Below are 27,654 nucleotides of genomic sequence, written 5' to 3'. Positions count from 1 at the left end.
GACATGCGTTTTTCTTCTTCTTTTTGCATGATCAGAATGATGCACAATCTTCAAATTTTGCATTTCACCACATGCCTTTGCAAAATAGAGCATGTTGGTTGTACCAGTATGTTAAAGATTGACCTTAAATAAGCTTAAATCATCTCAGACGTAAGTGTCCGTTTTTCCATGTTCAGCTGTGAGACTCCAGCAGCTTTTTTTTTCTCCGTCACACAGTCTCTTTTACTTCCTTTCAAGTCTGACTTCTTCTGTGGGTATGTGGTTGAGCGAGAGAGAGAAGAAAAGGTTGGAAAAGTGCAGAACAAATGAATGAGCTGAGCGTCGTATGGTATCAAGGGAGGGAGGACTGCAGTGTGGAGTCGCGAGACAGGCGGAGGAAGAGGAAGCCGACTGCCGCGTTGGGGTTGCTTTGCACCGGAGAGGCCCGTTAATTAAATCTGAGGGACAGACATGAGAGCTGACCCAGGCGTCAGCCGCAGCCAGTCAGCGACGGAGGAGAGGCGGCTCCTGCTCCCCCACCCTCACCCCCTCCGTCCGGCCGGCCGTCCTGCTGGCCCCAGCGAAGGATGGGGGGAGGGCAGGGCGCCGGCAGCTCGTCTGGCTCTCTGTGTAGACTCCTAAACGTGGCTTTGCGGTCAGACCAGAGACTCTTAATAGGCGTATAAGGTGTTTTTGCTTTTTTTCCCCTCCCTCTCTGCCGCTCTCATGCTTTCCTAAAGGCAGACAAGAGCGTCTGCGGGAGTCTGTTGTGTATCTGGACCAGTGCGTAGACGTAGATTCCCTGAATTTGTATGTTATAATCTTAATCTTCTCTCTGAAGACGCAGCATTTGCATGTTTATACCGCAATTGAAGTGTCCAGTCACTGATGTTTATCTTTTTTCCTCCTACAAATCTAGTCTGCTTATCCTGTGCATGAACATTATTGTACCGAAGTGTGGGCCTTAACCGACTGATTTACTGTAAATCACTTGGGATATAACAGTCTAACAAATACAAAAAATGTACACGTATATTATATAAAAATATGAAATAAAATTACTTTAGTATTATGCTGATTTCTGATATTCTGATTTGGTGTTCAAGAAACATTTATTATTATTATCAATGTTGAAAACGATCAGTGTTTGTTTTTGCTGCTTAATATTTTTGTGGCAAACCATGATACACTACCATTCAAAAGTTTGGGGGCAAGTTTTTTATTTTTTTTATACTTTTATTCATCAAGGAGGAATTCAAATCAATCAAAAGTGACAGTAAATACATTTATAATGTTACAAAATATTTATATTTCAAATAAATGCTGTTCTTTTGAACTTTCTATTCATCAAAGTATCCTTCAAAAATATAAATCCCGGTTCCCACAGAAATGTTAAGCAGCACAACTGTTTTCAACATTGATAATACAAAGAAATGTTTCTTGATCACCAAATCAGAATTTTTGTGATTTAATGATTTCTGAAGGATTATGTTACTGAAGATTGGAGTAATGATGCTGAAAGTCACAGGAAGAAATTCGGCTTCATTTTACAATATATTAAAATAGAATTTTTTAATAATATTTCTCAATAGTATGTGTGTCTGCTTATATATATTTATTTAATATAAAATATTGAATAAAACATATACAAATATAAGATAAAATTATATTATATTTATTTTACTAAAATAAAATATAATAAAACAAAATATAGCAAAATATGTTTTAAATAACTATACATTTTAATTGGAATTATATATGTGAAAAAACAGCTTTACATTATGTTCCACTTGAGTTAAAAAAAGTATATTTCAAACAGTAAAACAAATTTTATGAAACTTGAAAGTTCCAGCTCAAAATTTTGATTGGATGAGCTACATTAGAAGCCGTGGTAATGTACTGAATCAATTTAACATCAATTGCGAAAAGTCACATGTAGAGTGGGAGTTCTAGAGTCTAGTGTCTAACAATCCCTTAAATAATTTTTTAATTTTTTAATTTAGACTTGTTTTGGATACAATCAACTCAGAATTTTCATATTTTTCCATGATTTTTCATCTCTCTTATTCTGTAAAGCAGTCTGGCCTAGTTAATGCTACCGGTGCAGGCATAATTATACTTTATTTTTTATTTTTTTTTTACCTTTTCTATCTCTGTTGATTTTCTGCCCGTTCTCTGGCTTCCTTTTCTGCATCTTCCTGCATTTTTATTTTTCAACCACCTTTTGTCTCCCCGTCTTTATTTTTCCCTCAATTGCTGCATTTTTTTGCCTTGTTCTGTTGTTTCCTCGTTCTCTTTCCCATGATTTTGATCTCTCTCTTTTTTCTTTGCTCGTTTCCCTCCCTCATTTTCTGTCTCTCTCTCTTTCTGTCTGTCTCTCCCCTAAGGCTCTCAGTGGGGGAGCAGCAGTAGAGGAGGACGGTTCTGAATCCTCTGGGCTGGCGGAAGCGCCGTGCTGCTCCCCCCCCCCCCCCCCCCCCCATAGCCAATCAATGCCATCCTTTCAGTTCTGGCCGAGCCCCGCAAACAGGGGGATCAATAAGTTATTAGCACCATTCTGTCAGCTGTAATGTGGAGATTGATTGGAGGTTGGGGCTCCGCCGCGCCGCCCGCCACTTCCCCTGCCTGATAAAGATGACAGATTAAGGGAATAAGAAAAGGGAATTAAGGAGTGTGGCCTGTCCAACTTGTCAGTAGCTGGAGAGAGACGGAAGGAGCAAAGGGTGAAGGAGGAGAAAACCAAGAGCCTCCCTCTCTCCCTCTCATTTAGTCGTTTTGCTATTTCTCCATCCATCTAGCCTTCTCTTTTCTCCTCTCCTCCCTTTAGTAAAGTTGTGCCGTTGTTTTGGCCCAGCTCTGCACCGCTCTGGCTGGAGTTTAAAGGAATTAGCAGCAGTGCTGGCGACAGGAGCCGTTCCGTGAGTTGGGTAACATGGCTGAAGCACGAGGCAGCTCCGAGCCTCACTGTTTGGTGTTAAATGTGAGCATCACAGCTTTAAGAGGCAACATTTAATTGGTATTAAAGGCTTTCCGCCTTAAAATCTCTGACCCTGAGGCAGACAGGCGCTGCTGAAACCCTGCCTCTCCCTTGAGCGCACTGAGAGACAGAGAGAGCGCAGTATTCTTGCTGCTGCTGTGGATTTTTGAAGCTCTTTGAATCTTTTTTTTTTTTTTTTGCATTTATTTTTCGAATGAGCACTTAATTTCAGAGTAGAGAAGTATATCAAGTGTGAATAGCATATTTTTACTAGAAAAGTTTGAATAAAAAGACGAAAGTTTAATTTGGAAATTCGTGTACTAGCATACTATTACTCTTTCTGCCTTATGAATAGTATGCCAATTTGCTATTCCAAATTCAGCTTAAATCTATGTGTGGAAAAGCAACAGAAAATGCAGTGCTTTCAACTTGACCCTCTGTTTCGAGTGAAACATTTACCCAAAATTGTGTAAAAAATGCAAAATTACCTATTATTACTCTGACTATTGCTGGATTAGATGCACAACCTACTCAAGTCATATGACAACAGGGAAGCAAAAATATTTTAAATGTAACATTTTTAATATGCATACTATATTTTATGTCATGCAGTGTAGACAGCTACTATAAAATACTATAAAGTAACCAGTAGTATTCCGAATTAAGTATATACTCTGCACTATGCACTGAGTATGCTAGTATAAAGTATATACTAACACTAACTATGCTAGTATTTTATTCCAAACATAGCTGAAGAGATAAATATAAACTAGCTTCTTCATAAACTGCCAAAAAAAGAAAAAAAAGAAGCTATGAGTGAGTCAGTGTCGCTTCCCGCCTCCAGTTCCTCCTTGCAGAGTAACGGCTTCCTCCTCATGGTCCCGAACTCTCTTCTTTTGTTGAGCTCCTTACTTCAGCTAGAGACCAAAGTGCTAAGAGCGGTCCAGAGCCAGGTTTCCTCTTCGCCTGAGACGACGTCATGGGCACACTGCCCTGCTCAAAAACTTTTCCCCTCTCACTTACGAAAGCATTTCTACTGCAAATCACTGTGTCCCGCACTGTCAAATCACATCATGAAGTTTAAAGGTTTTAAAAGTTCAGAGTGCTGGGTGAGTTTGAGCTGTAGGTCTGAGTGACAGTTCAGGACTGTTGATTGAGAGATGGAGATGGAGGTTAAGATGGAGAGTAACTGGACTCAGCCCAGGGCTTTAGGAGTCTTGGCAGGCAGGAGGTTGCCTGATAAGACACGATGGAGCTTGGAGAACAGGCTGGGCTGGAGATAGCAGCACTAGGGTGGCTGAGCCCTGTGGGAAAGACACCGCTAAGAGATTAGGGTCAAAGAGAGACATACAGGGAGGAAGAGAGAGCAGATCAACATAGCTGGTACAGAAACCAGAGGGTCCTGTGGTTTGTATTAAGTGTTTCCCAACCATTTTTGTCTTAGGTACCTTCACAACTCCATTTGTAAGTACTCTTTTATCTACACCAAACCAGAAATGTGCTCCTTTTAACTCATATTATATCATAAACATCTTTTACTGAAGTTTTTGCATATTGATTTTGAGCTCTTTTGGCTCAAAAGCCAAAGAGACAGGAGCAGCCAATTGCTATAGTTTTACACTTATGCAGTGATCGTATCAGTTCTACGTGAAGATAGAGAGCGGAAAATAATTGAATACGCCAAGGGAGATTCTTCACCTCAAAGGCCGACTAAGGGAGAAGTGGAGTGAGAGACAGACGGAGGGAGTGTTGTTGTTGTCTTTGGGCGGAGGTTAGGAAAGGATATGGGGGCCCATTAGAGAGGCCCCTTTTTCTCTTTGGAGTGGGATAGACAGCCTTCCCCCCCTGATGAGAAGACATCAAACAGCGTCATTAGTAAAGCTCGCTCCCCACAAAGAATCCCAGACCGAGCTCTGCCACTCCAAAAGCCCTTTCAAGCGCAGGCTTGCTTTTCTTTCCCGCTCTGTGTCTCTCTCCAGTACTCTTATCTGAGAGAGGGATGAACAGTACGCTTGGTGTCGAGAGGCAGGGGTGTGAGAGAGTAGTTTGTACTTTTGTGTCGGACATATACTGAGGTGCAGCCTCTCTCGGTTTTGTTGCCATGTAAGAATCTCCCCCTTCACTCTTCTTTGATGTGTAGGGCTTTATTCATGGATTACATGTAAGGGTCATCTGTAATAGTGGCTTCCTTTAAAGACCCTGTGAAATAAAAATGAGAGTGTTGTCGGTTTTTAGTTTATATCTGTTAGCTATGAGGCTAATGCTACTGCACTCCTTAACTTTAACAAAATATTTCCGCATTTAAAATGTACAGACTTTCTCCTCCAGGAAAATAGAGTGAAGGTATTGTTGACATCATCCTGGACTACGCAGATTTTCCTCCAATCAAAGAATAGAATGAGAATGTTCCATACCTAATAGAGTGCTACAGTGTCTGTCCACTTTTTCAGCTTTGGTTCCAGAAGTCCCCGCCCCCCCATTTTTAAAAAGTCTTTATTTAAGTGTTTTAAGCCATGAATCCAAACCAACCATCTACAAGCTAAATCACAACATTACAAACTTTGATTTGATCATATAGAAACAACATATTGTAGTTTTTTTGAGAGATTCTTCACCTCAAAGCCCGGCAAATATTTAAGTTGTTTGAGAGCGTAGGGAGACTCTATTGGCGCTTTTCCACTGCATGGTACGGCTCGGCTCGGCTCGGCTCGGCACTGCTCGGCTCGCTTTGGCTTGGTTTGCTTTTCCACTGCAGTTTAGTACCGCTTCAAAGTGGGTGGGATTATAGACTGCTCGTTAAAGTTGCTGAAAAACCTTTTCATTCCTGGTCGCAATATCCAGTTCTCGCTGGATCCGCTCCTCGACCACCAACGAGAGGAATGTCTGCACCTCGTCTACTGACCAGTCACCACGATTCAGCCATTTCTTTTTTCAAGTTTATTTTTTTCTTTTTTCAAGCAAGTTGTTTAATAAAAATTGTGCGAACAAATAATACTGCGGTGGCTGTTGCTGACTATTTAAGTCTAGCGGGTTTGTTGGCTCGTGTTGCAAATCCAATGACGCTGGTAGCGACGATTCTCTCTGACCAATCAGTGATCTGTGGTGTTTTCGCGTCACATTTTAGTATCAGTACTTGGCACCTCAACAGAGGTGGTACCATTTAAAGCGAGCCGAAGCGAGCCGTACCATGCAGTGGAAAAGCGCCACAAACTGAGCTGTACCGAACCGTACCTTCATTGGGGTGGGAAGTGCTAAAGAGTTTTTTTGGGGGGTTTAATTTGCATGATTCCATTTTCTGATTGGTGGAGATCTCTTGCAAAATCAAGGAGAATGTAGTTTTTACTAGGAATTCTGCTGTTAAACATGATTATTTAAAAATAAAGTTAAAATAATGCAGACTGATGGCTTCATCAAAAGCATGTACCATCGATTAACAACCTCGTAGCTCACAGTAGGTCTGTCTTTAAAGATTTATAAGTTAAAAATCAATTCCCCAATGGATAAAATGGATAAGATATTACTTCCGTAACCCAACTGTTGCACTTTATACCAAATGCAACAAATCATATTGGTTATTTAAAAAGAAATAAGACTATATGTCAATATGTTGCATTCAAATTGTCTGTTTCAATAGGAAATACATCAGCATAAGAAAGAAAACTGCACTTGTCGAGCAATATTATGAGGTCTTTAAAATGATGCACCCACAGGGCACCATAAATGTTTTTAAAATAACTTTTTATGATATCTGTAGACAATAAAACACAATAAATGCAATAAACGTTCAAATACAAGCAACGTGCATAATCTATCTTGTCTCAATTTATTGCACAATCCCATTAGATAAAGAATCAGACAGCAACAAAAGACAAAAGGAAGAGCATAACTCTGTGGCTTTGACTTTTTTACTTCATGTGGCGCATGAGGGCAGAGAGAGACAGAGAGAGAGAGAGAGAGAGAGAGAGAGAGGGAGAGGAGAGTGCAATGACAAACGGTCTCTTCCTTCCTGCATGCATGCACCACCATGCTCTCAGCAGCACCCCTCCCAGCATGATTAGCAGGATATTGATTTGAGATGTGTTTGGGGGGAGGAGGGTGCTGTAATCGTACACTAGACACCAGCGGCTCACTAGAGCGCTGCATTAGGCTTGTGCAGACAGCCTCCACTTTTCTAGCGAGAGAGAGAGAGAGAGATAAAGAGAAAAGGGGGAGGGAGAGAAAGAGTGATAGAAAGGAAGGAAGAGATTAGCAAAAGGTGTGAGCTCTATATTCACTGAAAACGGAGAGTGAGAGTGAGTGAAAAAAGCAAAAAGGCATAATAGTACGACAACAGGAGTTTGACAGAAGCCAAGATCGCTTACTTTTTTCCTTTTTTTTCTCTCTCGCTTGTCTTTTCAGTTCTTGTCATTTTACTCCGTATTAGGCCGGTGTGAAGACCAAGAGCGTTTATATGCACAGATAGAGAGATAGATAGTCAAGACAAGAAACAACGGTAGAGAGCGAGGGTGAGCGCAAAAGAGAGGGAGCGTGTTTGTTCGAGATAGGAGAAAGAGAGAGAGCGGGTGAAAGAATCTCTCGTTTGGCTGAGTAAGAACCAGATCTGTCATTCACGCTGGCGCAGGGCCCTCTCATCTCTTCGTATCTTTAGTCGCTCTCACAGCTCCATCATGTATGCAGGTACAGAGCCAGGTGGTGAGCTGCATGCCAAGGGGTTTAGGGGCCGTCTGACCGCATCTGAACCCCCCTAACCTCTTTCTCTATTTTTTTTTTCCACAGATGACATTCTAGGCAAGAGGAGAGCCTACTCCCCCAACAGCAGCAGCGAGTGCCCATCTGACAGCAAGAAGTCCCGCAGCGTGTCACCTAAAGGTAGGGGCCCCTCTCGTGCATGTGTGTGCATGTGCGTATGTGTGCTGGAGATGAAAATGCGCCACAATCAGGGCTGTTTAACCTTAGTGCGTAAGATGGAGTAGGTGGGAATTGATGGGGCGAGATTGAGCGAGAGTGGAGAGAAGGGGTGGACAGATAGTAAGAGGAGGGAGGAGAGAACAATGCTCAGTGGAAGAAAGACATCTCCTCCCCCCTCCTGTTAACTTTTTGCTCACACTCTGTGTGGCGGGTTCACAAGTGCAACGTTGCTAATTCATGTGATATAAATAGAGAGTTTGGTTCCGAAAAGTTTAGTGAAATGTTAATTGTAAATTGAGAAATTTACTTAAATTTAAATATCTTAACACTTCAGTGGAAGAAAGAACTGTCTGTACAAAGAGTTACATGATCAGTGTCACAAATTTGATTGATTAGTGACCTAGAATACCTGAAATATTGATTAACATTTAGAATATTGATTTCTTTATTTCAAAATGATAAAACTTCTAAAATGTATTATCTCACAAATGTATTTCCAAATTTAAATTAGATTTTGAATCCCCGACTTTCAATGTGTTCTCGGACTTTTAGCCATTTATAGCAGAATCTAGGATTCTCTCTTTTTTCTTTATTTCCTGCCCTTCTCACTAACACAACTCCACGATTGGGTGCCGACGGTCAGAAAGGGAGAGTTTTTAGTGTTGAGCGGGTGTTGTAGGAGTTGAAAATCAATAAAGTAAGAGTGTTGCTGAAGCTGGATTCACTGTTTTGCATGAATGTGTGCTGGATCATTGAGGCTCTCGACAGTCATTAACCAAACACACTCACCTTCGCCTAGAGCTGCTAAAAGAGTCTCTTGTGGTCGTAGGGTCAAAGCAGCAGGGATCTAGATCTTGTAGAAGTGAATGGGATAAGTTGTGTATGAACTGTATGGTCTGATTTCTAATAGTGCTTGTAAAGACAACACTGGATCGGATTTGAAGTTGTGACACTGTAAGTTGTGACACGCTGAAAATTAGGTTATTAATGTTGAAGTCATTGAGTTTAGCTCCTCACCTAAAGAAGCTAATCAATTTCTTCAGGATTACTAGAAAGCTACTGGAGTTTTTATCAGGGTTGGAACTAAACTCTGCAGGACAGTGGCCCTCCAGGACCGAAGTTGCCCATCCCTTCTCTATTGTAACACAGGCTCTCACAGGTTCTTCTTCGGGGTGGTGTCCCGCATCCATACTGACAACCATCATGACTCAACTAGGTATTTAAAAAAGGCTCAAATCCAAGAAGTACAGTTTAGGATTATTCTAATATATTTTGCAGTGGTCTGTTGGAGAGAAAATGAGCAAGTGAGTGAGGGACACAGTAGGGAGAATTGGGTGATGTTTGACTTCCTCCTCCTGCTAGGAAAAGAAATTGTGGTTTCTTTTTCCTTTCTTGAATATGTGTTTGAGTGTGTGATAAGCCCATGGTTTTGAGGTTACTGTGTTTTTGGACATCATTTGTACATGTAATGTCACTTTTTTGTTCAGTTGGGTGAAGTAATCAAATCTAAAATGTAACTCAAAATCAATATCTTCATGCTAACATTTAAATCTTAAGATTGAGCTAAAATGCAGATCGGTGAGGCTCCTGGGTATTGTCAACAGGCTGAGCTAATGAGGTGTAACAGAGTAACAGGCAGGCAGCAGAAACATCAGGCAGACTCAGTGACACCAAGTCAAATATAATCAAGCATCTAGCAGGAAGAGTTGAGCAGACAGTAATCTGGATCTGTTCCTCAGACCAGTGAGGTGACCAGTCCTCAAATCTACATAACATTATTGTAACATATTTTTAGGTAAATTTGTTAATAATGTTTGTTTGTTTTGCTTACCAATTGTGACAAAGCTTTAAAAAAATACTATGCAAATCACAGCCAATCAGAAGATATTTTATGTGACAGTATTTTGGGCCAGTGAGATTTTACTGTGGGCAGAGTTCCCCAGTATGCATATAAACTAGATGATTTTTCCCCACTTTGTGTGATATCTGGTTTGGGCACAGTGTTTTTGATAATCTTGTAGCTAATAGCTATATATTTCAATAATGCTATACAAATAACTCATACTCTCATGTATGTTATAGAAATTCAATTTGCTAAAACAATTCTCATAGAAGTGAAATTCTGAAATACAAATAATAATGATGGCCATTATTAAATTCAATATTATATTTTCAGTATTCTAATAATAACGTTTTCACATAACTGCATCTAGTATGTGACAGCTGTATATATGTGTCGCAACACATTCCACACCCAATAATCAGTGGTCTGAGATCTCTTGCGTTTAGATAAGGTTTTATTTTGAGGCATTACCTGCTTACTCGTCACCGTGTAGCCAATCAGCACGGCTGCTGCAGTGAGAATGATAAATGGGTGTTATGTGTGTTTTAGTCCTGTGAATTACAGTTGGCTTGCGTCGGTCACCCGCTGTGGATTAGCATGGTTTTGGAATGCCGCTGATCTAATGTCTTGTGTCTGCTTGTCTGTGATCCATCACCACACCCAAACAACATAGCATGTTGCATGTGTATGCTTTTGTGTGCACATGTGTGTGTAGTTTGAGAGCATAGCAGCTGTTGTGTCTAAGGTCCTACCTCCCAAACACACACACACACACACACACACACACACACACACACACACACACACACACACACACACACACACACACACACACACACACACACACACACACACACACACACACACACACACACACACACACACACACACACACACAGCTGGAGGGTAATACTGATCTCAGTGCAGCAGGTAATGACTAAAGCAGACAGAAAAGCTGCAAAGGCTGGATTTAACACAAACTGTTCACTGACACATACCACTTTTTTCACCTCAGATCCAGACCGCTATGTCTCATGTTATGTGTGCCTTTCATGAATTGAATGAACGTTTTCTTAATTGAGAATGCTGTATATATATATATTCAGCATTATTCTGCATGGATGCGTAAATTATTATAATTTTTTTTAAAGTGATAGTAACAACTTTTATAATGTTACAAAAGATTTCTATTTCAAATAAATGCTTTATATAAACTTTCTATTCATCAAAGCATCTTGAAAAAAATCATATTCAAGTATCATGTTTCCACAAAAATATTTAGCAGCTCCACTGTTTTCCTCATTGATAATAATAAGAAATGTTTCTTGATCACCAAATCAGCATTAAAATGATATCCGAGGGATCATGTGACTGAATATTCAGCAGCCATCAATCCAGTCTTCAGTTGTAATTATAAGTTGTAATAATATTTAATATTATAACTGTTTTTATTGTATTTTTTTTAAATCAGTTTTGATATATATATATATATATATATATATATATATATATATATATATATATATATATATATATATATATTTATGCCCCCACATACACGATCACACACACATACAGAAGAACTGTTCATTCTCACAATGCCTCAAAACATCATCCACATGAGCACGCTCACACACACACACACACACACACACACACACCTGAAGCCTCTCGGGTAGATTATCTGGCGCTTGGCAGAACACACTCCCCCCAGTCCCCTGCGCTGGGCTGCATTGCTTCTGTTCGCCTGCCCGGGGCCAAGCTCCTGTTTCAATGAGGAGGGTAAAATATCCCCCCTTCCACCACTCTTCCTCCTCCCCATCACTCCCCCAAGAGTCTCTCCCCATGTACTGGCTTGAGTTACTGCCGCCCAGCGTACCGAGGAGAACCACACATGGGCTTCTCCTTCACTCAAACATTCAAACATCTCACATACGAACACATAGTTTGGAACAGCTGATTAAATTTTGCTTCTTTTCATCCCACAGAGAACTCTCACACTCCTGCGCTGGAGCCAGGCAGTCACATGACCCCCGAGGAGCACTACAGGCGCATGATGTCAGCTCTGAACGAGCATGGCTCTTATGAGGAGCAGCAGCAGCGCCTGTATCAGTTGGCGAACAACATGGGCGTCCCAAGTCACGGTGAGTGTGCGTCACCTGTGTATGTGTGTGTGTGTGAGCTTGTCTCTATATCCGCTCTAATTACCCATGTAGTCTTATTCCTGGATACCACACAAACAGCTAGAGCTTGACTGCGGAGATTACTGACAATTCTATTTGCGGTCTCAGCCCACCCAACGGTAGGATGTCAGAGTGGGTGATCTGTGACTACTGCCACACACAGTAGTAAATAACACTGCCATTGGGCCCTGAGGTCGACTGGATCGATTTGGCCCTTTGATTGGCTGCAAGCCAACCCTCTAAATTACCAACACCATGAAAACGGCTCCTTTGCTCTTTTTTTTCTCATGCCTTTTCAAATTTACGATCACTGACGAGGTACCAGGGTGAACGGATGTGGATTTCTAAGATTTGTAAACTGAAATTTAGTGTGCATCATTTTGTTTTATTTGTTTGGTTACGTCTTAACCGCGCTTTAGAGCCTTGTTGATGTTTTTCTCGGAGAAACCGTTAATTGCCTCCAGCTTTTATGACCTTTTTTCGGTAGCATAAATTTAATCAATCTCACATTCTTGCTAAATCTGAGAGCATACGACTTTAAATTTTATTTGATCAGTAATGATTCTTAATTACTGCTTGCAATTCCAAAGGGGGGGGGGGGGGGGGGGGGGGGCGCGATAAAGGGTTTAATTGCCCCTCTTATACATCTGTAAGAAATTAGTGCCACTATATGTGCCGTTCGTGTCTAGGATTTTATGACAGAGGTGCTGCGCTCTCCTGTCACCTCAATCTAAAAGTTCCTCTGTTTTTCTACCGTCACACCGAGGCACGTTGTGGACAAATTCACACACAATTCCCTTCCCGATTCCATCAATTCTTCTCTCCTTGCTTTCACTTTCCGAGCTCAACTTCCTTCTGTTCTCCATCTCTACTCCTCTCATCCACCGCAACCACCTAAAAAAGGTGTGGTAATTTGTAGAAAGGAGTCTGAATCCGAGAAGAAAAGGCAGGGCGTTTACCCGTCTGTGGGAAATCCAGTGAGAGAAAGCAGCCGTGTGATTTGCGGGGTCACTGTCGGTCCCTCCCCTAGATATCTGGAAAAATGTCAGGTGTATGGTTTCATAATGGTTGCCATTGAAAACAGACTCACCAGGCCAAGACGCTGTTCCTCCCCTGAGGAATGCGAGCGTGCTGGCTTGCCCCTGCATGCTGAGCTCATAAGCCTACGATAAGGCCGTGCCAGTCAACCACTGCCAACATGCCTGGCTGCCAAGACTTTGATGAGTGAGATACCCATTCTCACCTTTTCACCTAATTGTCTACTGTATACATTTATGATGTCTCTTCAGTTTCTTCAGTTATTCGTTCACCCAAAATGTAAATCCCGTCATCATTTACTCACCCACATGTCGTTCCAGATCTTTATGATGCAAAATAGAAAAACTGTGTGTGTACTGATCATTTTTTTCATACACTTACAATGAACAGTATCTGAGGTTTCAAAGTTTCATTCAAGTACTTCAAGGCAAAAATGTAAGTCATTTGCGCGGTTGTGCTTCGGGTGACCTGAGATTGAGTCCCTGCTCGCAGACCTTTCCTAATCCTGTCCCCCATCTCTTTCCCACTTTGTTTCATGTCTTGACTATACTATCCTATCTCAATAAAGGCAAAAGGCAAAATTTGGTTCTCGGGTTCAACTCATTGACACAATCTGGTCACAGCTGTTAACAGCTCACTGAGGGGAAGATTATCAGTAAATATTGACTTCAATTTTGGGTTTATTTCTTAGTTGTGTGGCTTAAAAAATCTTTGAATATATTGCACAAGTCTATTATGATGGTTTTATGGTGCATTTGCGTCTTTTTTAAGTCAGAACAACCTTTTTTTTTTTATACTTTAAAGCAATCAATAATTTTTTTAGGGCCAGAGCACCGATAGTGTGAGGACCCTCTTGGAATTGCTCCGTTTATAAATTTTTTGATTTGCACTTGTGACAAATTTGGTTATTTTAGCTGGCTGTCTGTCCCAAACATTCCCTTTCCAATCCTTCACATTTTACTTGTTTTCCCCCCTTATCCTCACGTCGCTTTTAATTTATTTTCTTGTTTTTTTTGGTTTTGTTGTTTCTTCAGCACCATAGCTCACACTGAGCTGCTTTTGACTTTTCTGGAGTGAGTTTTCAGAGAAACCTCTCTGGCGCAGGGAAGCGTCAACCCCAGCTGTGTTTCTGTGTGTTTTCTCCTCTCTTCTTTACCTCCACGTGCCTCCATCTCCCTGCTCTCTCCTTTGAGATGCCTTCTTTCTATCTGGCTCCTTTCCTTTCTTCATATCTCTGCACCTTCCTTATGGCTTCGTCTTTATACCCCTCGACTCACCCCACCCCCTCGTGTGTGCCTCTGAAGTGTGTCGGGAAGTGTTGATGCAGTGCTGGGTTCTATACAGTAGGCTCCAAAGACCCCTTGACATAGGCAGAGAGTAGGGCCAGGCCCTTCTGACCATTCCCCCCCCCCAGACACTCCCCAAGAACTCTCTACACACAGCCCTGCTTTTATATTCTCTCTTTCTTTTCTCCCTCGTTCATTCTCGCCTGGATCCCCGCAGAGCATCCTTTCATGTGTTTGAAGTGGAGGCCCTGAAATGAAAGGCCATGAAGGAGGCACGGATAGGTTTGTGTGAGTGTGTGCATTTGAAGGGGGGTGTGTGTGTGTGTGTGTGGGGGGGGGGGGTATACTGATACGGTGTTGTGCACCTTTAGCTTTGGCTATGATGAGGTTGCTATAGGTCCTTGTTGTGGCCATTCAAATTGATGGGGCCCATGTTTAGATTTTGGGGGTGGATTTTGAATGCAGAATATCTCTTTGATAATTAAACTGGTTGATATTTATCTGTTTTTCTTTTAATATATAATATATATGTGTGTATATATATAATATGCACTTTTTATACACATGCTACCATTGGAAAGTTTGAGGTCAGTGAGAGAAAAAGGCAATGGGCTGCTCTCAGTTGCCTTTAGATCTGTCGTCCCCCTGAAAGAATTCCCGATGAGTGCTGTGTCTGTCAGCTGCTTCTGGCAATACAGAAGCTCTCAAAGCTTGCCAGTGCTTTGCCACGGGAGCTCTTTGTGTATGTGGGGGCAGAGGAAACCAGATCTCGATAGGTAAAGATTTCACAGTAACTGACTCAGATGATGCAAATTTGGGGTGTGACAGAGGGTGCAGAGTGAATGTGAGTGGGAGATGGTCGCATGGGTGTCAGGATGTCACTGTTTGGATGAGTGGTGTGCTTGTACATGCAGCCCCTGGTGACCCTGTGCTAACTCTGTTGCAGGTTAAAGGGAATAATTCATCGCTGGGCAACCGAGGAAAGGGGCTTCCGAGGGACTTTTGAGTTTTAGTGGATTTTGGGGCTGTTTTACCGTGCTGGAAAGCTTATAGGTGTGTATTGGAAAATGGTTGCAGCAGCAGCTGGTTATTAGAAGGTTTGTTGCCAGACCGAGATGGTCTAAGAGCATCAGTGATGTGCTGGGAACCAGCTACCATTTTCCAAAACACATCAACATGCTTTAGCCAGATTTTTCCAGCTGGTAATAATGTCTGTGGACAGACTACTAATTATTTTGATCATCTGGAATGAGTGTGTGACCAAATGACAGGCATTTCTGCTTTTCCTTGAAAGTAGATTCTTCTGGGGTTTTTTTTTCATTCTCTTTTATTCCCTCTCACGGGCTGTTGGAGGTTTGTCCGCTGTCAGTCTGGTTCCCCGCGGGGCAGTGCAATAAACAGATCAATACAACGGGCCTGTGCACATTAATATCTGTCGTGGTGCCTCCGACCCGATCACTCAGACCCACACGCCAGCCTCGGAAATGGCCGCCAGCTCCCGAGGGAACCGTCTAATTAAAAAAGGGCCAGAGGAGAGAGGGAGCGAGAGAGGAGAGAGAGGGAGAGGAAGAGAGGGAGGCATGCAGGATGGATTTTCTATTTAACACTCTTTCATTAGAGAGTGCGCTTCCTGTTGTGACCCTGTTAGTTTGGTGATGTTGGGAGATGGGTCTGGGATGGTCTAACATCGCAGGTTCAGGAGGGAGACCAGCAGCTCAATTACATTTCAGTTTACATGCCATCTCAAACAGTTTAAAGGGATAGATCACCCAAAAATGAAAATATCTCTATCATCATTTACTCACCCTCGAGTCGTTCTGATGAGCGCAAAGGAAGATATTTTAAAGAATGTTTGTTACCAACAACAATTGGGCACCATTGACTTCCATTACTTTTTCCATACTATGGAAGTCAATGGTGCCCCACAACAGGCACAGCGCCAGGATTCCAATTTTGGATGGGCCAGACCAATTGTGGGTGGGCTTTAAATTAAAAACGTTAAAAAAAAAAAAAAATTAAAAAAACGTTATCCAATCACTGCTTAACCTAATAAAAAATATTGACTAATATAGCCTACTGTTATATTATCTGTGCGTATACATAATATAGATTTTAATAGCTTGATGCTCTTTAAATATTTTGTTGCATTGTTAAAAGTTTCGGTGCATAGGACAGACCTATCCGCGATCGCTCTCCGTGGTTCTGACCAAAGAAGAGTGCTTTGGAATCTCCGTTACGCATCATACGCATCATACCTGGCCTGCATTTTCCAATAACATTGTCTCTTAGCGCGCTACGAAGACTCTTAAGGTATAACTTAACTAAAGGTATACTACCACTAAAGGTATATCATTGCTAGGCGTCTTCAGGGATATCATCCACTCGCGAGGCAGAGGTGCTGAAAGGCAGAGGCGCTGGCGCCCTCCTAGCAACGGCGCTATTTTTGGTAAAACATGATTTTGACGACTTCATTAAGTTTTGTTTTATAGAAAACTCTTTTTAAAAGATTTTCGTTTTGTATAAATTGTATCTTAATTTTGATCAATGTTTTATCAATCAATTACCCGTATTTAATAAATAAGAAGCAAATATATAGCAGACAATGTAATAAGGCCCCGGCACGATCACTAGCATTGCATGTGAACTGGAGGGTGCCGAAACTCAGCTTGTGCCTCACAGATTTGAGAAATATAGGCTATATATTACAGAAAGCTTGAAATGTCTACTTTTAAACGAAAATATTCAAACCAAAATAAATAGGCTACTCTCTGATTATGTAATCCATATGACATGTGCATTTCTCTCTGGCGTTCATGGCGAGTCCGCATCGTCAACTTCATCTTTGCAGCGACACAGAAAACACCAGTTTATTACTAAACAATTAAATGTCTCCTTGCTAATTTAGACACATTCATAATCATTACTTTAACCGGTTCTTTGTGGCAAGCTTTATGCGTGCGGTCATAACGCTTATTATTCTGTAGGCTATAGCCTATTTAATTAATTCAATTAATATAAAGGGGCGATTTGTCCACGAATGGCTTAAATGAACAACTACTAGTCGACTAGAAAAAAAAAATTTGTCGGAGGCAGCCCTTATTCCACATATTTTCCAACCAGCAGGCCATTCTGGGTTGAGCGAGCGACCCTACGGAATGAGCGAGCAGAGCGGAATATTCAGAAATGCGCTCTCCGCTCACGAGCTCTGATCGGAACAAACCCGAACCTCACTGTTTGCTGAACTTGCGCAGAAACATCAAAATAGACATAGCCAGCTTTTTAAAATTGTTTTTAAAACTAAACATTTAGACTATTTTAGTACAAATTATGAGCTTATTGACGATTTTTTTTATAATTCTTGACAAAATTAGAATATATTAAGTTTTTTTTTGGGTGGGCCTGTTGAAAAGTGGGTGGGCCTAGGCCCGTCAGGCATGACGCCGTGCCTGCCACACAACTGTTTGGTTACCCATATTTTTCTAAATATCTTCTTTCATGTTCAGCAGAAGAAAGAAATTCATGCAGGTTTGGAACAACTTGAGGGCAAGTAAATGATGACAGAATTTTCATTTTTGGGTGAACTATCCCTTTAAGTCATAATTATTCTTATGTTTTATTTTATTGACTTTTGTTAATGGTGTTTGTTAAGGATTAGCTCTATGAACTAACTCCTAATCTTAAGTATTAAATTTCAGCACGTCCCGCACCGTTTATTGGACATGAATGATACATGAATCGAGTGGCTTGTCAAGGTGCGGAATTACTTTTATAAGCAAACAAACTCATTATTTTTGCTTGGTGAATGATAAACAACAACAACAAAAAATCCATACATAGATTTGCCACCAAGAACACCTTAGAAACCCACAACACCCTAGAAATGTGTCAGTGGTCAAACATCACGATTTTTTAAAAATAATATTGATACTACTCTAATGTGCTTGTGCAACCAGTGACAAATTGTTGTTGTGTATTATTATGGATATTTTCCATATTGTAATTTTTTGACTGTTAGGGGTCTGCAAGCGGCTGCTGGTGGTAAAAACCCCCCCAAATTTGACATTACTACTGTTTCTTTCTGCTTCCTAAAGACTTGTCAGAAATCATGAGATTAATTAATCATTTATTGTATTCTATTGACAGTCCTCATTTTATTTTTCTTAAGGTTTATTGGTTTTAATGATGGGTAGATTATTATTTTTTTCATTAATAAACAATATGCTTCATCTTCAATTACACTCATATTTGTCCCATAATGCTCAGCGATTCATTGGGAGCCCCATGTTGAACAGTGAAGAAGTGACTGCAGTAGATCACCTGTGTTTTTCTTTAACCGATTAAAAGGATTCATTTGTGAGGAGGAGTGTGAAGTCTTGCCTGTGTGGCATATAACATATTCTGGGACTCTTGGACTAAATCTTACTGTGTTGGTTCAGAGCTAGACTGACAGATTTGACACTGACAACACAGACCGGACGAGTTTCTCGATTTAACTGGTCTGTTCATTTCATTCACAGAGCTGCTGCGTGTGCGTCAGGAAGCCATGGCTGCCGTTAGAAACGCGGGAGGAATGGAAGCCCACGTCCCCTCTGCAGGCAGCTCCTCCAGCCAGCGGCGCAAACAGGGCCTTCCCCAGCACAGAGACGCACAGTTCCCTGAGCGGTAATACACATACTTAACACTTTAATCTAAATTGTTAGATTTTAGACTAAATGTATGTTAAGTCTTTCACATTAGTCTCTCCACCTCTTGCTCTGTGATGGGCAAACGTATTACAGCCTGACGTGGCGTCCATACCAGACAAGATGCGACAAGCAATCTATCACTATCACAACTAATAAGAGGATATTTGATGTTTAATGTACAATTATGTGGCAAAGGTTTTGGGCTAATGAGATTTCACTGTTCTACCAACAAAATATCCTATCTCATGGTGTCATCTCATGTAGGAAAAACTTTAGTAAGTGGCATCTGGATAGGACAGTGGCTGAAACCACACATGCTTTCTTGACTCTATATTGTCGTATAAAAGTGGATGAGCTGTATATGTGCATGTGAGTGCGCGTTTGGTTGATAAATGCCCTCTGCTGAGTGGAAACCTCTGAGGCGCACTTTAAGAACACGGATACAGGAAAAAATGCTAAGCTTTAAAATAACATGAATATTTTACATTAATAATGAAGCCAACATCCGACTCTAATGAATACTGCATGCATGTTGGAGTGGGTGACTGCCTGCCGAAGAGAAAACAGGGAAAAATTAAATTATGCACCAAAGTAACGGAAGAGTGAAAAGGGAGGGAAAAATGGAAGTTGGCTTTAAGGCCACGGAAAGAATAGAAAATCCACTTAATGGGATGTGCCAGTGGGTATGATCTCAACGATGACCTCTTCGCAACCCTGTTCGATTTGATCTTGTCAGGAGGCATTTATAGGGCTCAGGACCGAACGGGTCGCTAGGACAACACACGCCGTTCTCCTTCCTGCAATGCCCCCCCCACCGAATTGCTCTCCTCCTCCCTCTCTCCTCATCTCAGCAAGGCCACTGTGCTCGCGGCGCTCCCCTCCGCCTCCAAACAAAGCCCAGGCAGCGGGAGTAGGCAGGTAATTGCTTGTCGATTATTTATGTGGCGCGGGAAGCTGGAGGATCGATAATGGGCCAGCGAGGCGAGGCGGTAGGGAGGAAGTGAATTGGGAGGGGTCACCCAGCGTGGGTGGGGGAACTCTGTTCGGTTCCTGGCCCAGCGCAGCATCATGTCAGGAGCTCAGCGTGCAGCTTTGACCAGCCAGCCGCCGCAGCTCCGCCAGCTCACGGTAATTAGCCACACAGGACCGCTGATGTTAACGAGGCCTGCACACTTCCTAGGTTGTGGGTGAAAGGAGGGAGGGAGGAAAGTGTTTTTCTCGCTCCTACACACTCATTTTTTTTTTGTTCATTGGTTCTTTAACCCTTTGTTTAACCGTTTAGTTAGAGCTCAGAAAATGTTAAAACTGTTAAAATGCACATTTTATGGGTTAAATAACCCAAAATAACAATTCTGTCATCATACAAACACATATAACTTTCTTTATTTTGTGGAACACATAAGGGGAAATTGTTATCTTTTTTCCATACAGTTACAATGAACTGGGACCAAAGATTTCAAGCTTCAAAAATCATATAACGCACAATAAACGTATTATAAAAGTGGTCTATATGACTTGGCACGTTCTTAAGAGTTCATGAGAATGAATCATTTGATTTGATTCACAAAATCAGTCTGAATGATTCATTCACGGAGAAACACTTTTGGATACTTAATTGGGGGTTTTATGTCCCATTCGAAGCTTTAAAGCTTCAGTCTCATTAAAATTGTATGTAAAAGAGTGACCAGTGCAGTCTTCCAGATTTCTCCATTTGTTCTCCATGTCATTTGTGAATATGACAGTGGAAAAATTATGACAGAATACTGGCCTGTATGTTTGGGTGGGCTATAAGCTTTTAGCACAGATTGTGTGACATTGCTAACCCCTCTAAAGTATCGACAGAGAGTCCGCCAGGCTAAAACAGTGCGCCGGAAGCCATTCCTCAAGCTCACCTTTCTATCGACTCTCCATAATTGATTATCTGACGCCCATTAGTGGCTATTGTTAAAAACAAATCATTACCAAGATCAATAGTCCTGTAGCCATGGCTGGCCATTTGTCTGGGTTTAAATGGCAGATTGCATTTAGGGAATCTGCAAGGCAAATCCTAATGTGTTTGGCATGTGGGGCAGCACAAGCAACAAACAGTGGTCTGGGGTGGGGGGCGTTGGGTGAGCAAGAGCCTTATGCATTTTAATGTGCTTCCTGTGCAAATGTGTTCCCGCCTCGAGTCAAGGCGAGGCGGGCACGGTGTGGCGAGCGGCTAATCCCCCGCGCTCCTCTCATTAAGGGCCATCCTGTCAGCTCTGCTCCACTTTTCTCTCTCTCTCTCTCTTTTTCTCGTCTGGCCAGTTGGGTGCTTTGCCTCTGCCTTCACACACACACACACACACACACACACACACACACACACACACACACACACACACACACACACACACACACACACACACACACACACAACACTCCACACTGCCGTTGCTTTCAGGCAGGGAGCGACGCCGCTGCCACTCTGACAGGTCGTCACACATGAGCGAACACAAGTGGCGTCTACTTGCCCTACCGCTAGCTAGGTTGCGAGAGAGCTAGAGAGATCGACAGATAGAGAAAAGGAGAGATGGGGCAGGGTGGAGGAACGGAGGCAGTTGATGTAGCGGTAATTAAGCCTGTAAACTGAACTGCAGTCAGTGTAACAATAAATTTAACACATTTTTAAAGCTGCCTCGTGCAACTTTTTTAAATGTTGAAATACTTTTATCTCTATTTAAAGGGATAGTTCACTCAAAAATGAAAATAATCATCATTTACTCTCATGTCTTTCTAAACCTATGACCTTTTTTTAATTTTTTTTAATCCGTAAAACACAGAAGATGTTCTGAATGTTTCAGTTGCTTTTGTCCATACAATTAAAGTCAAGGAATTAGATCCCAATTACTTTCATTGTATGGATTAAAAAAACATTGAAAAAATATTTTTTTATACATCTTCTTGTGTGACACAATGTTCATATGTCTTGATATGAGAAACTAACAGAGAAAACTAACATGCCAACTGGAAAACCTGTTTGGAAATATTCATTATTTTTGCAATTTCGTCTGGTGTAGCTAGTGGAGCACAAATTACACAATGCAGCTTTAATTTTTTTACATTTTGAGTATATTGTGAGAATACATGTTAAAACAGAGTCATAATCCCTGCCCTCCAACATATCGCCCTGTTTTTTTCTTGTTCTCTTTCAACCCCATTTTTCTTTTTCTGTCGGCCAAAGACCCAGAGTGAAATGGTTAACGCTTGCCTCATTCCAAAATTGCTTCCTATAAAAGGAGAAGCACGTCTGCCGGGCACGTCTCCCCATGATTACAGCTAATTACTATCGAGCGGACGCCTCGCGGCCCCAGTCATGCAGCTTTAATTGACCGTTATTCATCTGTGGGCCGCGCAGGGCGGCGCAGAGTTTGGCAGGCCTGGCCAGCGCCGCCCGGGCTAATTGTGAGGCCTGAGGGATTAGGCCAGGTGATTACACACTTCACAGTGTAATTACATAAGCATGGCTGGGCTGCCGGCCCGACTCCCGGCCCCAAGGTCACGCGCTGCCTTCTTCCAGATTAATTGGAGCTGCCACAGAAGTGCGAGGCACCGGCGGAAAGCGGTTATACGATTAGCATTAACATTTCAACAGCCGCCCAATCGATCGATGATTTCCCCCCTTTGTGTCTCTCCACACCTTCCCCAACCCCTCTATTTACACACATGCTTGTTCCGCTTGTACCTGTGTTTTTAGATTTCTTCTTTGTTTTTGCTCAAGGAAGACATGCAAGGGCTATTTAGCTAAGAAATTGCGTAAAACCTAAGTAGAGCATAGCAAAATATGGCTTCTTCCCTCATTTCAGATGGGTTTTTTCTGTTTTCCATCTCTTCTGTTTGGATGTTTATGTGTTTGTGTTGCACTGCATTGCTCAGTCTCTCTCCCCCTGGAGCAAGCGTTGCTCAGTCACAAGTACAAAGCAACCGCGCTGTTCTTTCGCTTGCTTTAGGTGTGTTGGGTTTCATTTATATTTATGCATGTGTGAGCGCGTGTGTTGGGGGGCTCAGTGAAGAGTTGCAGTAAATGGAGGGGCTTGCATTGGCAGAGGAGCAGTAAAAAGCTTTAAAAAGACACCGCAGGATTTGCCTGGATTTCAACACCTCGCCACTAGTATACTTCTTCATATTTTTCCTCTCCCTCCTTTTCTCTACTTATCCCTCCTCTCGTTTTCCTTCTTCCCTGCCAGGGCTCTATAAAGGCGGCTGCAGTATTGTATATGAACAGCCTGTGTTCTCCACCTGTACAAAAGGAGAAAAATTTAATTGAGGCTACGCGACACGCCATCTTTTTATTGGCTGAATACGGCGGAGGGAGACAGGAAGAGGAGGGGGATGTGTGCGTGTGTGTTGGGGTGGAAGAGGAAGAACTGTGTTAATTAGTGGGTGCTTCAGCCTGTAGCCCGGGCGAGGCTGGGGGGCCGCCCCAGCTGTCGGAGTATGACATGCTCTTATTGTGCATTCAGGCCTCATTACCAGAGTGGCAGGGCCACAGAGCGCAGCAGAGCAAGAGGGAGGGAGCGAGGAGATGATGGAGGTTGTGGTGGTGGGGTGGGGTGGGGTGGGGTGGGGGGGCAAGGATACAAACAGTGCCGCTGTCCACAGCGTGACAGGACTGATGAGGGGCTACGGTCGCTCGTGTGCACCGGAGGGAGCGATAAAAATAACCGATGGAAGAGAACGCAGCATTACCATAACACCACACAGCTATATTGTATTCGACTTTGGAAACCTGTATTGTAAGGATACCACCACACACAAGTAACAGATTGTTGACAACCTGTTCATTACCATAGCAACGTACAACTGTACCAGACTCCTTAAAAAACCTGAATCATTACCACAACGGCACACAGCCATATTAGACTGTTGGAAATCTATATAGTAAGCTTTCCAAAACACAGCCATAACAGACTGTTGAAAATCTGTATCATTACCATAATTCTGTACAACTGAACCAGACTGTTGATGAACCTGTATAATTACCGTACCACCACACAGTCATATCAGACTGTTACAAGCCCCCCTTTTTAATACCATAACACTACACAATTAAGAAAGTGCATGTATTGTGTAAGTAACAATTTCGTGAAGTCAAACATGACATATTTACAGACCCCAAGACAGACTCTATTGACTTCATACATGGTTTAGTCTTATTGAGAATGATACATTTGTGTACGTTATTCCAATTTTTTTTTAAATAAATAATAATAATCTATGTTTATATTTTGTACATACAATTTTTCTTTTTGAATATCCCGTTTATGAAAAATGTATCCTGTAATATAAAACAAAATGGGTTATAAATGTTGTTTTGTATTGACTTCAAGCAGGTTGTGAAAGACTTGTATACAGTAGAAAAACAGTAGCAGTTTGTTAATGATGGTGTTTTTTTTTTTTTTTGTGCACAGAGACATATCGCACCCTCCATTGCTGTCCCCACAGAATGCTCCTCACATTGCTCTGGGGCCTCACCTGCGTCCCCCGTTCCTGGGCATGCCTTCTGCCCTCTGCCAAGCCCCAGGTGAGCATTACCTCTACCAGATGTTAAACACACATACACTCACATTTACTCCAAACTCATTTAACCTGGGAGTTTTTTTTTGATGTGGTATTGGTTATATATACAGTTATATATGCAATAGCATTTATTTAAAATTAATATAGCACAAGTGGGCTTTTCAAACAAAAGGTTAGGTTTGAAATTCAACAATAGATCAACATTAAAGCAAAATTATTTGGACACTTTCTGATGCTCAAACATAGGTGTAATATCCATAGTTAATGTGATGAACTACACCTGTGTTACTCTGCTAGGACACCTGTGTGAACTTGAGGAGAACTGACTTCATACATCCACTTAAAATTACCTTGAGATCGGTTGGTTTAAAAAGTAAAAAAACAAATCCTCAAAGAGGAAAGGTCTATCATCATTTATTTTGGGGCCACTGTATATATCACTATTTTGAATGTGTATAATCTGAACACTTGATGTATATTGTATACAAACAGATGTATACCTTATTTCTTTTTTAATCATAGCTGTAAAATGGGATAAACATGTTTCCCTTCCCTGTAAAACTGATGTTCTCTTGCTGTTGTTCTGTAGGTTATGGTTTCCTGCAGCCTGCTCAGGCAGAGATGTTCGCTCGTCAACAGGAGATCCTTCGTAAACAGAACCTTGCTAGGTAATGTTATAGAGATGCACAGATATATGTCTCAATCAACTATTACTTGATGTTTGAGCAACTGTTTGTACTATACCAAAAGATAGATTTAATTGATGATGCACACAAACACTGTGGGGAATTTTATATTATGTAAGTTACAATCTTTTCTCAGGAAATGTTGATTTCCATATTGCAGTGTGCCTTTCTGATTGTGGAATGTTCCTCCAGGTTGGAAATGTCTGCTGAGTTGTTGAGACAGAAGGAGTTAGAGAATCTCCACAGGCAGCGACTGCTGGCGGACCCACTGGGCCTGCATCCTGGGCTTCCTGCAGAACACCCTGCCTTGCGCAGCCTGCACGAAATCCCAGAGGGCCACCCACTCCGAGAGGAGCTCAATCGCCGCAATGCCATGCTGGTTTTGCGGCACAACAACACCCCATTACTCTCCCTCAACCACCAGGGGGCAGCAGTAGGCACTTCCTCTAAAGACCTCAGCAACAGGAAGAGCATGAGGAAAGGAGGACCACTCCGAGGGGACCAACAAGGTGGTTTGTCTGAGACTAAAGAGATGCTCAGTGAGGGTTGTGCACGGGATGGAGAAACAGAGGGACAAGATGAAGACATGAAAGACTCTGAGATTGATGCAGAGGTTGGGGAAGACAGGCCTGAGAGGCTTTCCAAAGTGGACGGACATAGTCTCGGTTCGGAGGTGTGTCAAGGCAAGGATGTGACCAAGTCTAGCGAAACAGTGAAAGAGCTGGGGGAGGGCTCAGGACGGCTCAGTGCCCCTTGTAGCTCCATTGGCCAAGAGTCACCGACCCACCACCTCTTCACATCAGGACTGAGCAAGAGTGAGGCCAAATACCTGCCACCAGGAATCCCACCCTTAACCACTTTGCCTGGACAAACGCTGCCCTTTACCTTTCCATACACCAGCCCTTACTTTCACACCGGTGAGTTCACAGCTGTTCAAAATTCAGATAACAAAATCTAATCACATTCAATGAGAGATATTGTATCTTATGCTACGTTCAGACTGCAGGTAAATGTGGGCCAAATCCAATGGAATTAGAATAAAAAAAAAAAAAAATTTACTTCCGTCTGAGGTACTAAATCTGATAGAGGTCAAATGTTTTGCAATGCGACCACAGTCTGAACAGTCATATCGGAATTCATGTGACTTTTACGTCACTCTAGTTTAGAGCAACATTTGTCACAATTCTGCGCTCATGGGAGTCACTTCAAAGATTTTACATACCCGAAGTTATCAAGATAGTTGCGAAAGGTAGTCAGTGAAGGACAGTGATATGTCAGAACTCATAAGTATTACAGTGACAGCTCATTCAAGCAAAACACGAGGGCTCGTATCATAAACGTTTAAAAATTATTATTTTCTTTTTATATATTGCCTGCACATAAATTCACTGGCTTCCGCGGCAGATCACACTATAAATAAACGAGTAATCATTTACTTTAATGTTCTCCGAGTTTATTTCCGTATGACAGTGTGCTGTGTGACGTCTTTTTTATCATTCTTTTGCACATGCTGGTTAGTTCAGGACCATGATCTGTTCGCACTGGAATCTGATATTGGCCACATTTAAAACAACAATGTGAACAGCTATACAAAAAAAATCGGAATTGAGCAGTAAATCGGAATTGAGCACTAAGGCTTGCAGTGTGAACGTAGCCATGGAGACATAAATTTCCATATTCCAAAATTCCAAAGCACTCCTCATTTAAAACGAACATACAGAGCACTAGTGTTGGTGACATCATATGCCTGCTCCTCAACTATAAAAATCTGGAGTTCACATAGTATTCCTTGTCCTCAAAGAGACAGAAAGAGTGAGCAAGAGAGTTAGAGAGCAACTGAGAAATTGAGCCCAGAGTGCAAGCAAGCCCAGAGCAAGTTTTAATGGAAAATGAGTCTCCTAATGAGGAAGTGACCAATTCAGAGAGAGGCTGAGCTAATCTACCTCAGGCATTCTAGCAAATACTGAGCATGCAACATACAAAAAAGATTTTGTATACAAAAATGCACTAGTATACTAACATACAAACAAGTCTCATCTTACAAATGATATGATGAGACAGAGAGAGAGAAAAAAAGAATAGCTAAAAAAAGTTAAATTCTGTTATTGCTCACTGCCATAATAATATTCAGGTTTCTCTTGTCTCTATAAATGTAAGTGTATGGCAATCGCAGCTGTCAAGCTCCAACCCAGACAGTAACATAGTGTCAGCCCAGATCCGGCCCACATCTGGGCGGTGTGGAATCCACGTGTACCAGATGTGGGCAGGATCTCGCCTGGCACTATTTTGCTGTCTGGAAAAAAAATAAAAAAATAATAATACTATAAAATACCATGAAAAGTCAGTTTGCATTTTGGAGCTTGACAGCCACAATTATCATCCACTTTTGTTGTATGGAAAAGAGTAGCCTGGACAATGTGCTTGTGTTCCAAAAAAAAAAAAAAAAAGGTTTTTGAATAACATGAGGGTGTACAAATGATAGAATTATGTGGTGAAATATTCTCATCCACATTACAACGAAGCAA

General features: G+C 41.8%; 1 protein-coding gene across 3 annotated transcripts in view; it reads left to right on the top strand.

The window, feature by feature from the left end:
• Positions 1 to 27,654, top strand: part of samd11 (sterile alpha motif domain containing 11) — a 65,973-nt gene that overhangs the window by 34,511 nt on the left and 3,808 nt on the right. For all 3 annotated transcript variants that reach the window (XM_082144756.1, XM_082144755.1, XM_082144757.1), the window contains exons 5-10: positions 7,733 to 7,825; positions 11,696 to 11,851; positions 18,732 to 18,876; positions 24,335 to 24,447; positions 25,033 to 25,111; positions 25,322 to 26,046. In XM_082144756.1, the coding sequence (XP_082000882.1) occupies positions 7,733 to 7,825; positions 11,696 to 11,851; positions 18,732 to 18,876; positions 24,335 to 24,447; positions 25,033 to 25,111; positions 25,322 to 26,046 (1,311 nt within the window). The remainder of the gene's footprint in view (positions 1 to 7,732; positions 7,826 to 11,695; positions 11,852 to 18,731; positions 18,877 to 24,334; positions 24,448 to 25,032; positions 25,112 to 25,321; positions 26,047 to 27,654) is intronic.

Source organism: Leuciscus leuciscus, assembly GCF_965113295.1.
Source record: "Leuciscus leuciscus genome assembly, chromosome: 18".
Classification (NCBI taxonomy): Eukaryota; Metazoa; Chordata; class Actinopteri; order Cypriniformes; family Leuciscidae; genus Leuciscus; species Leuciscus leuciscus.
Note: the sequence above shows the minus strand (reverse complement) of the source record. Positions and strands in the feature narration are given on the sequence as shown.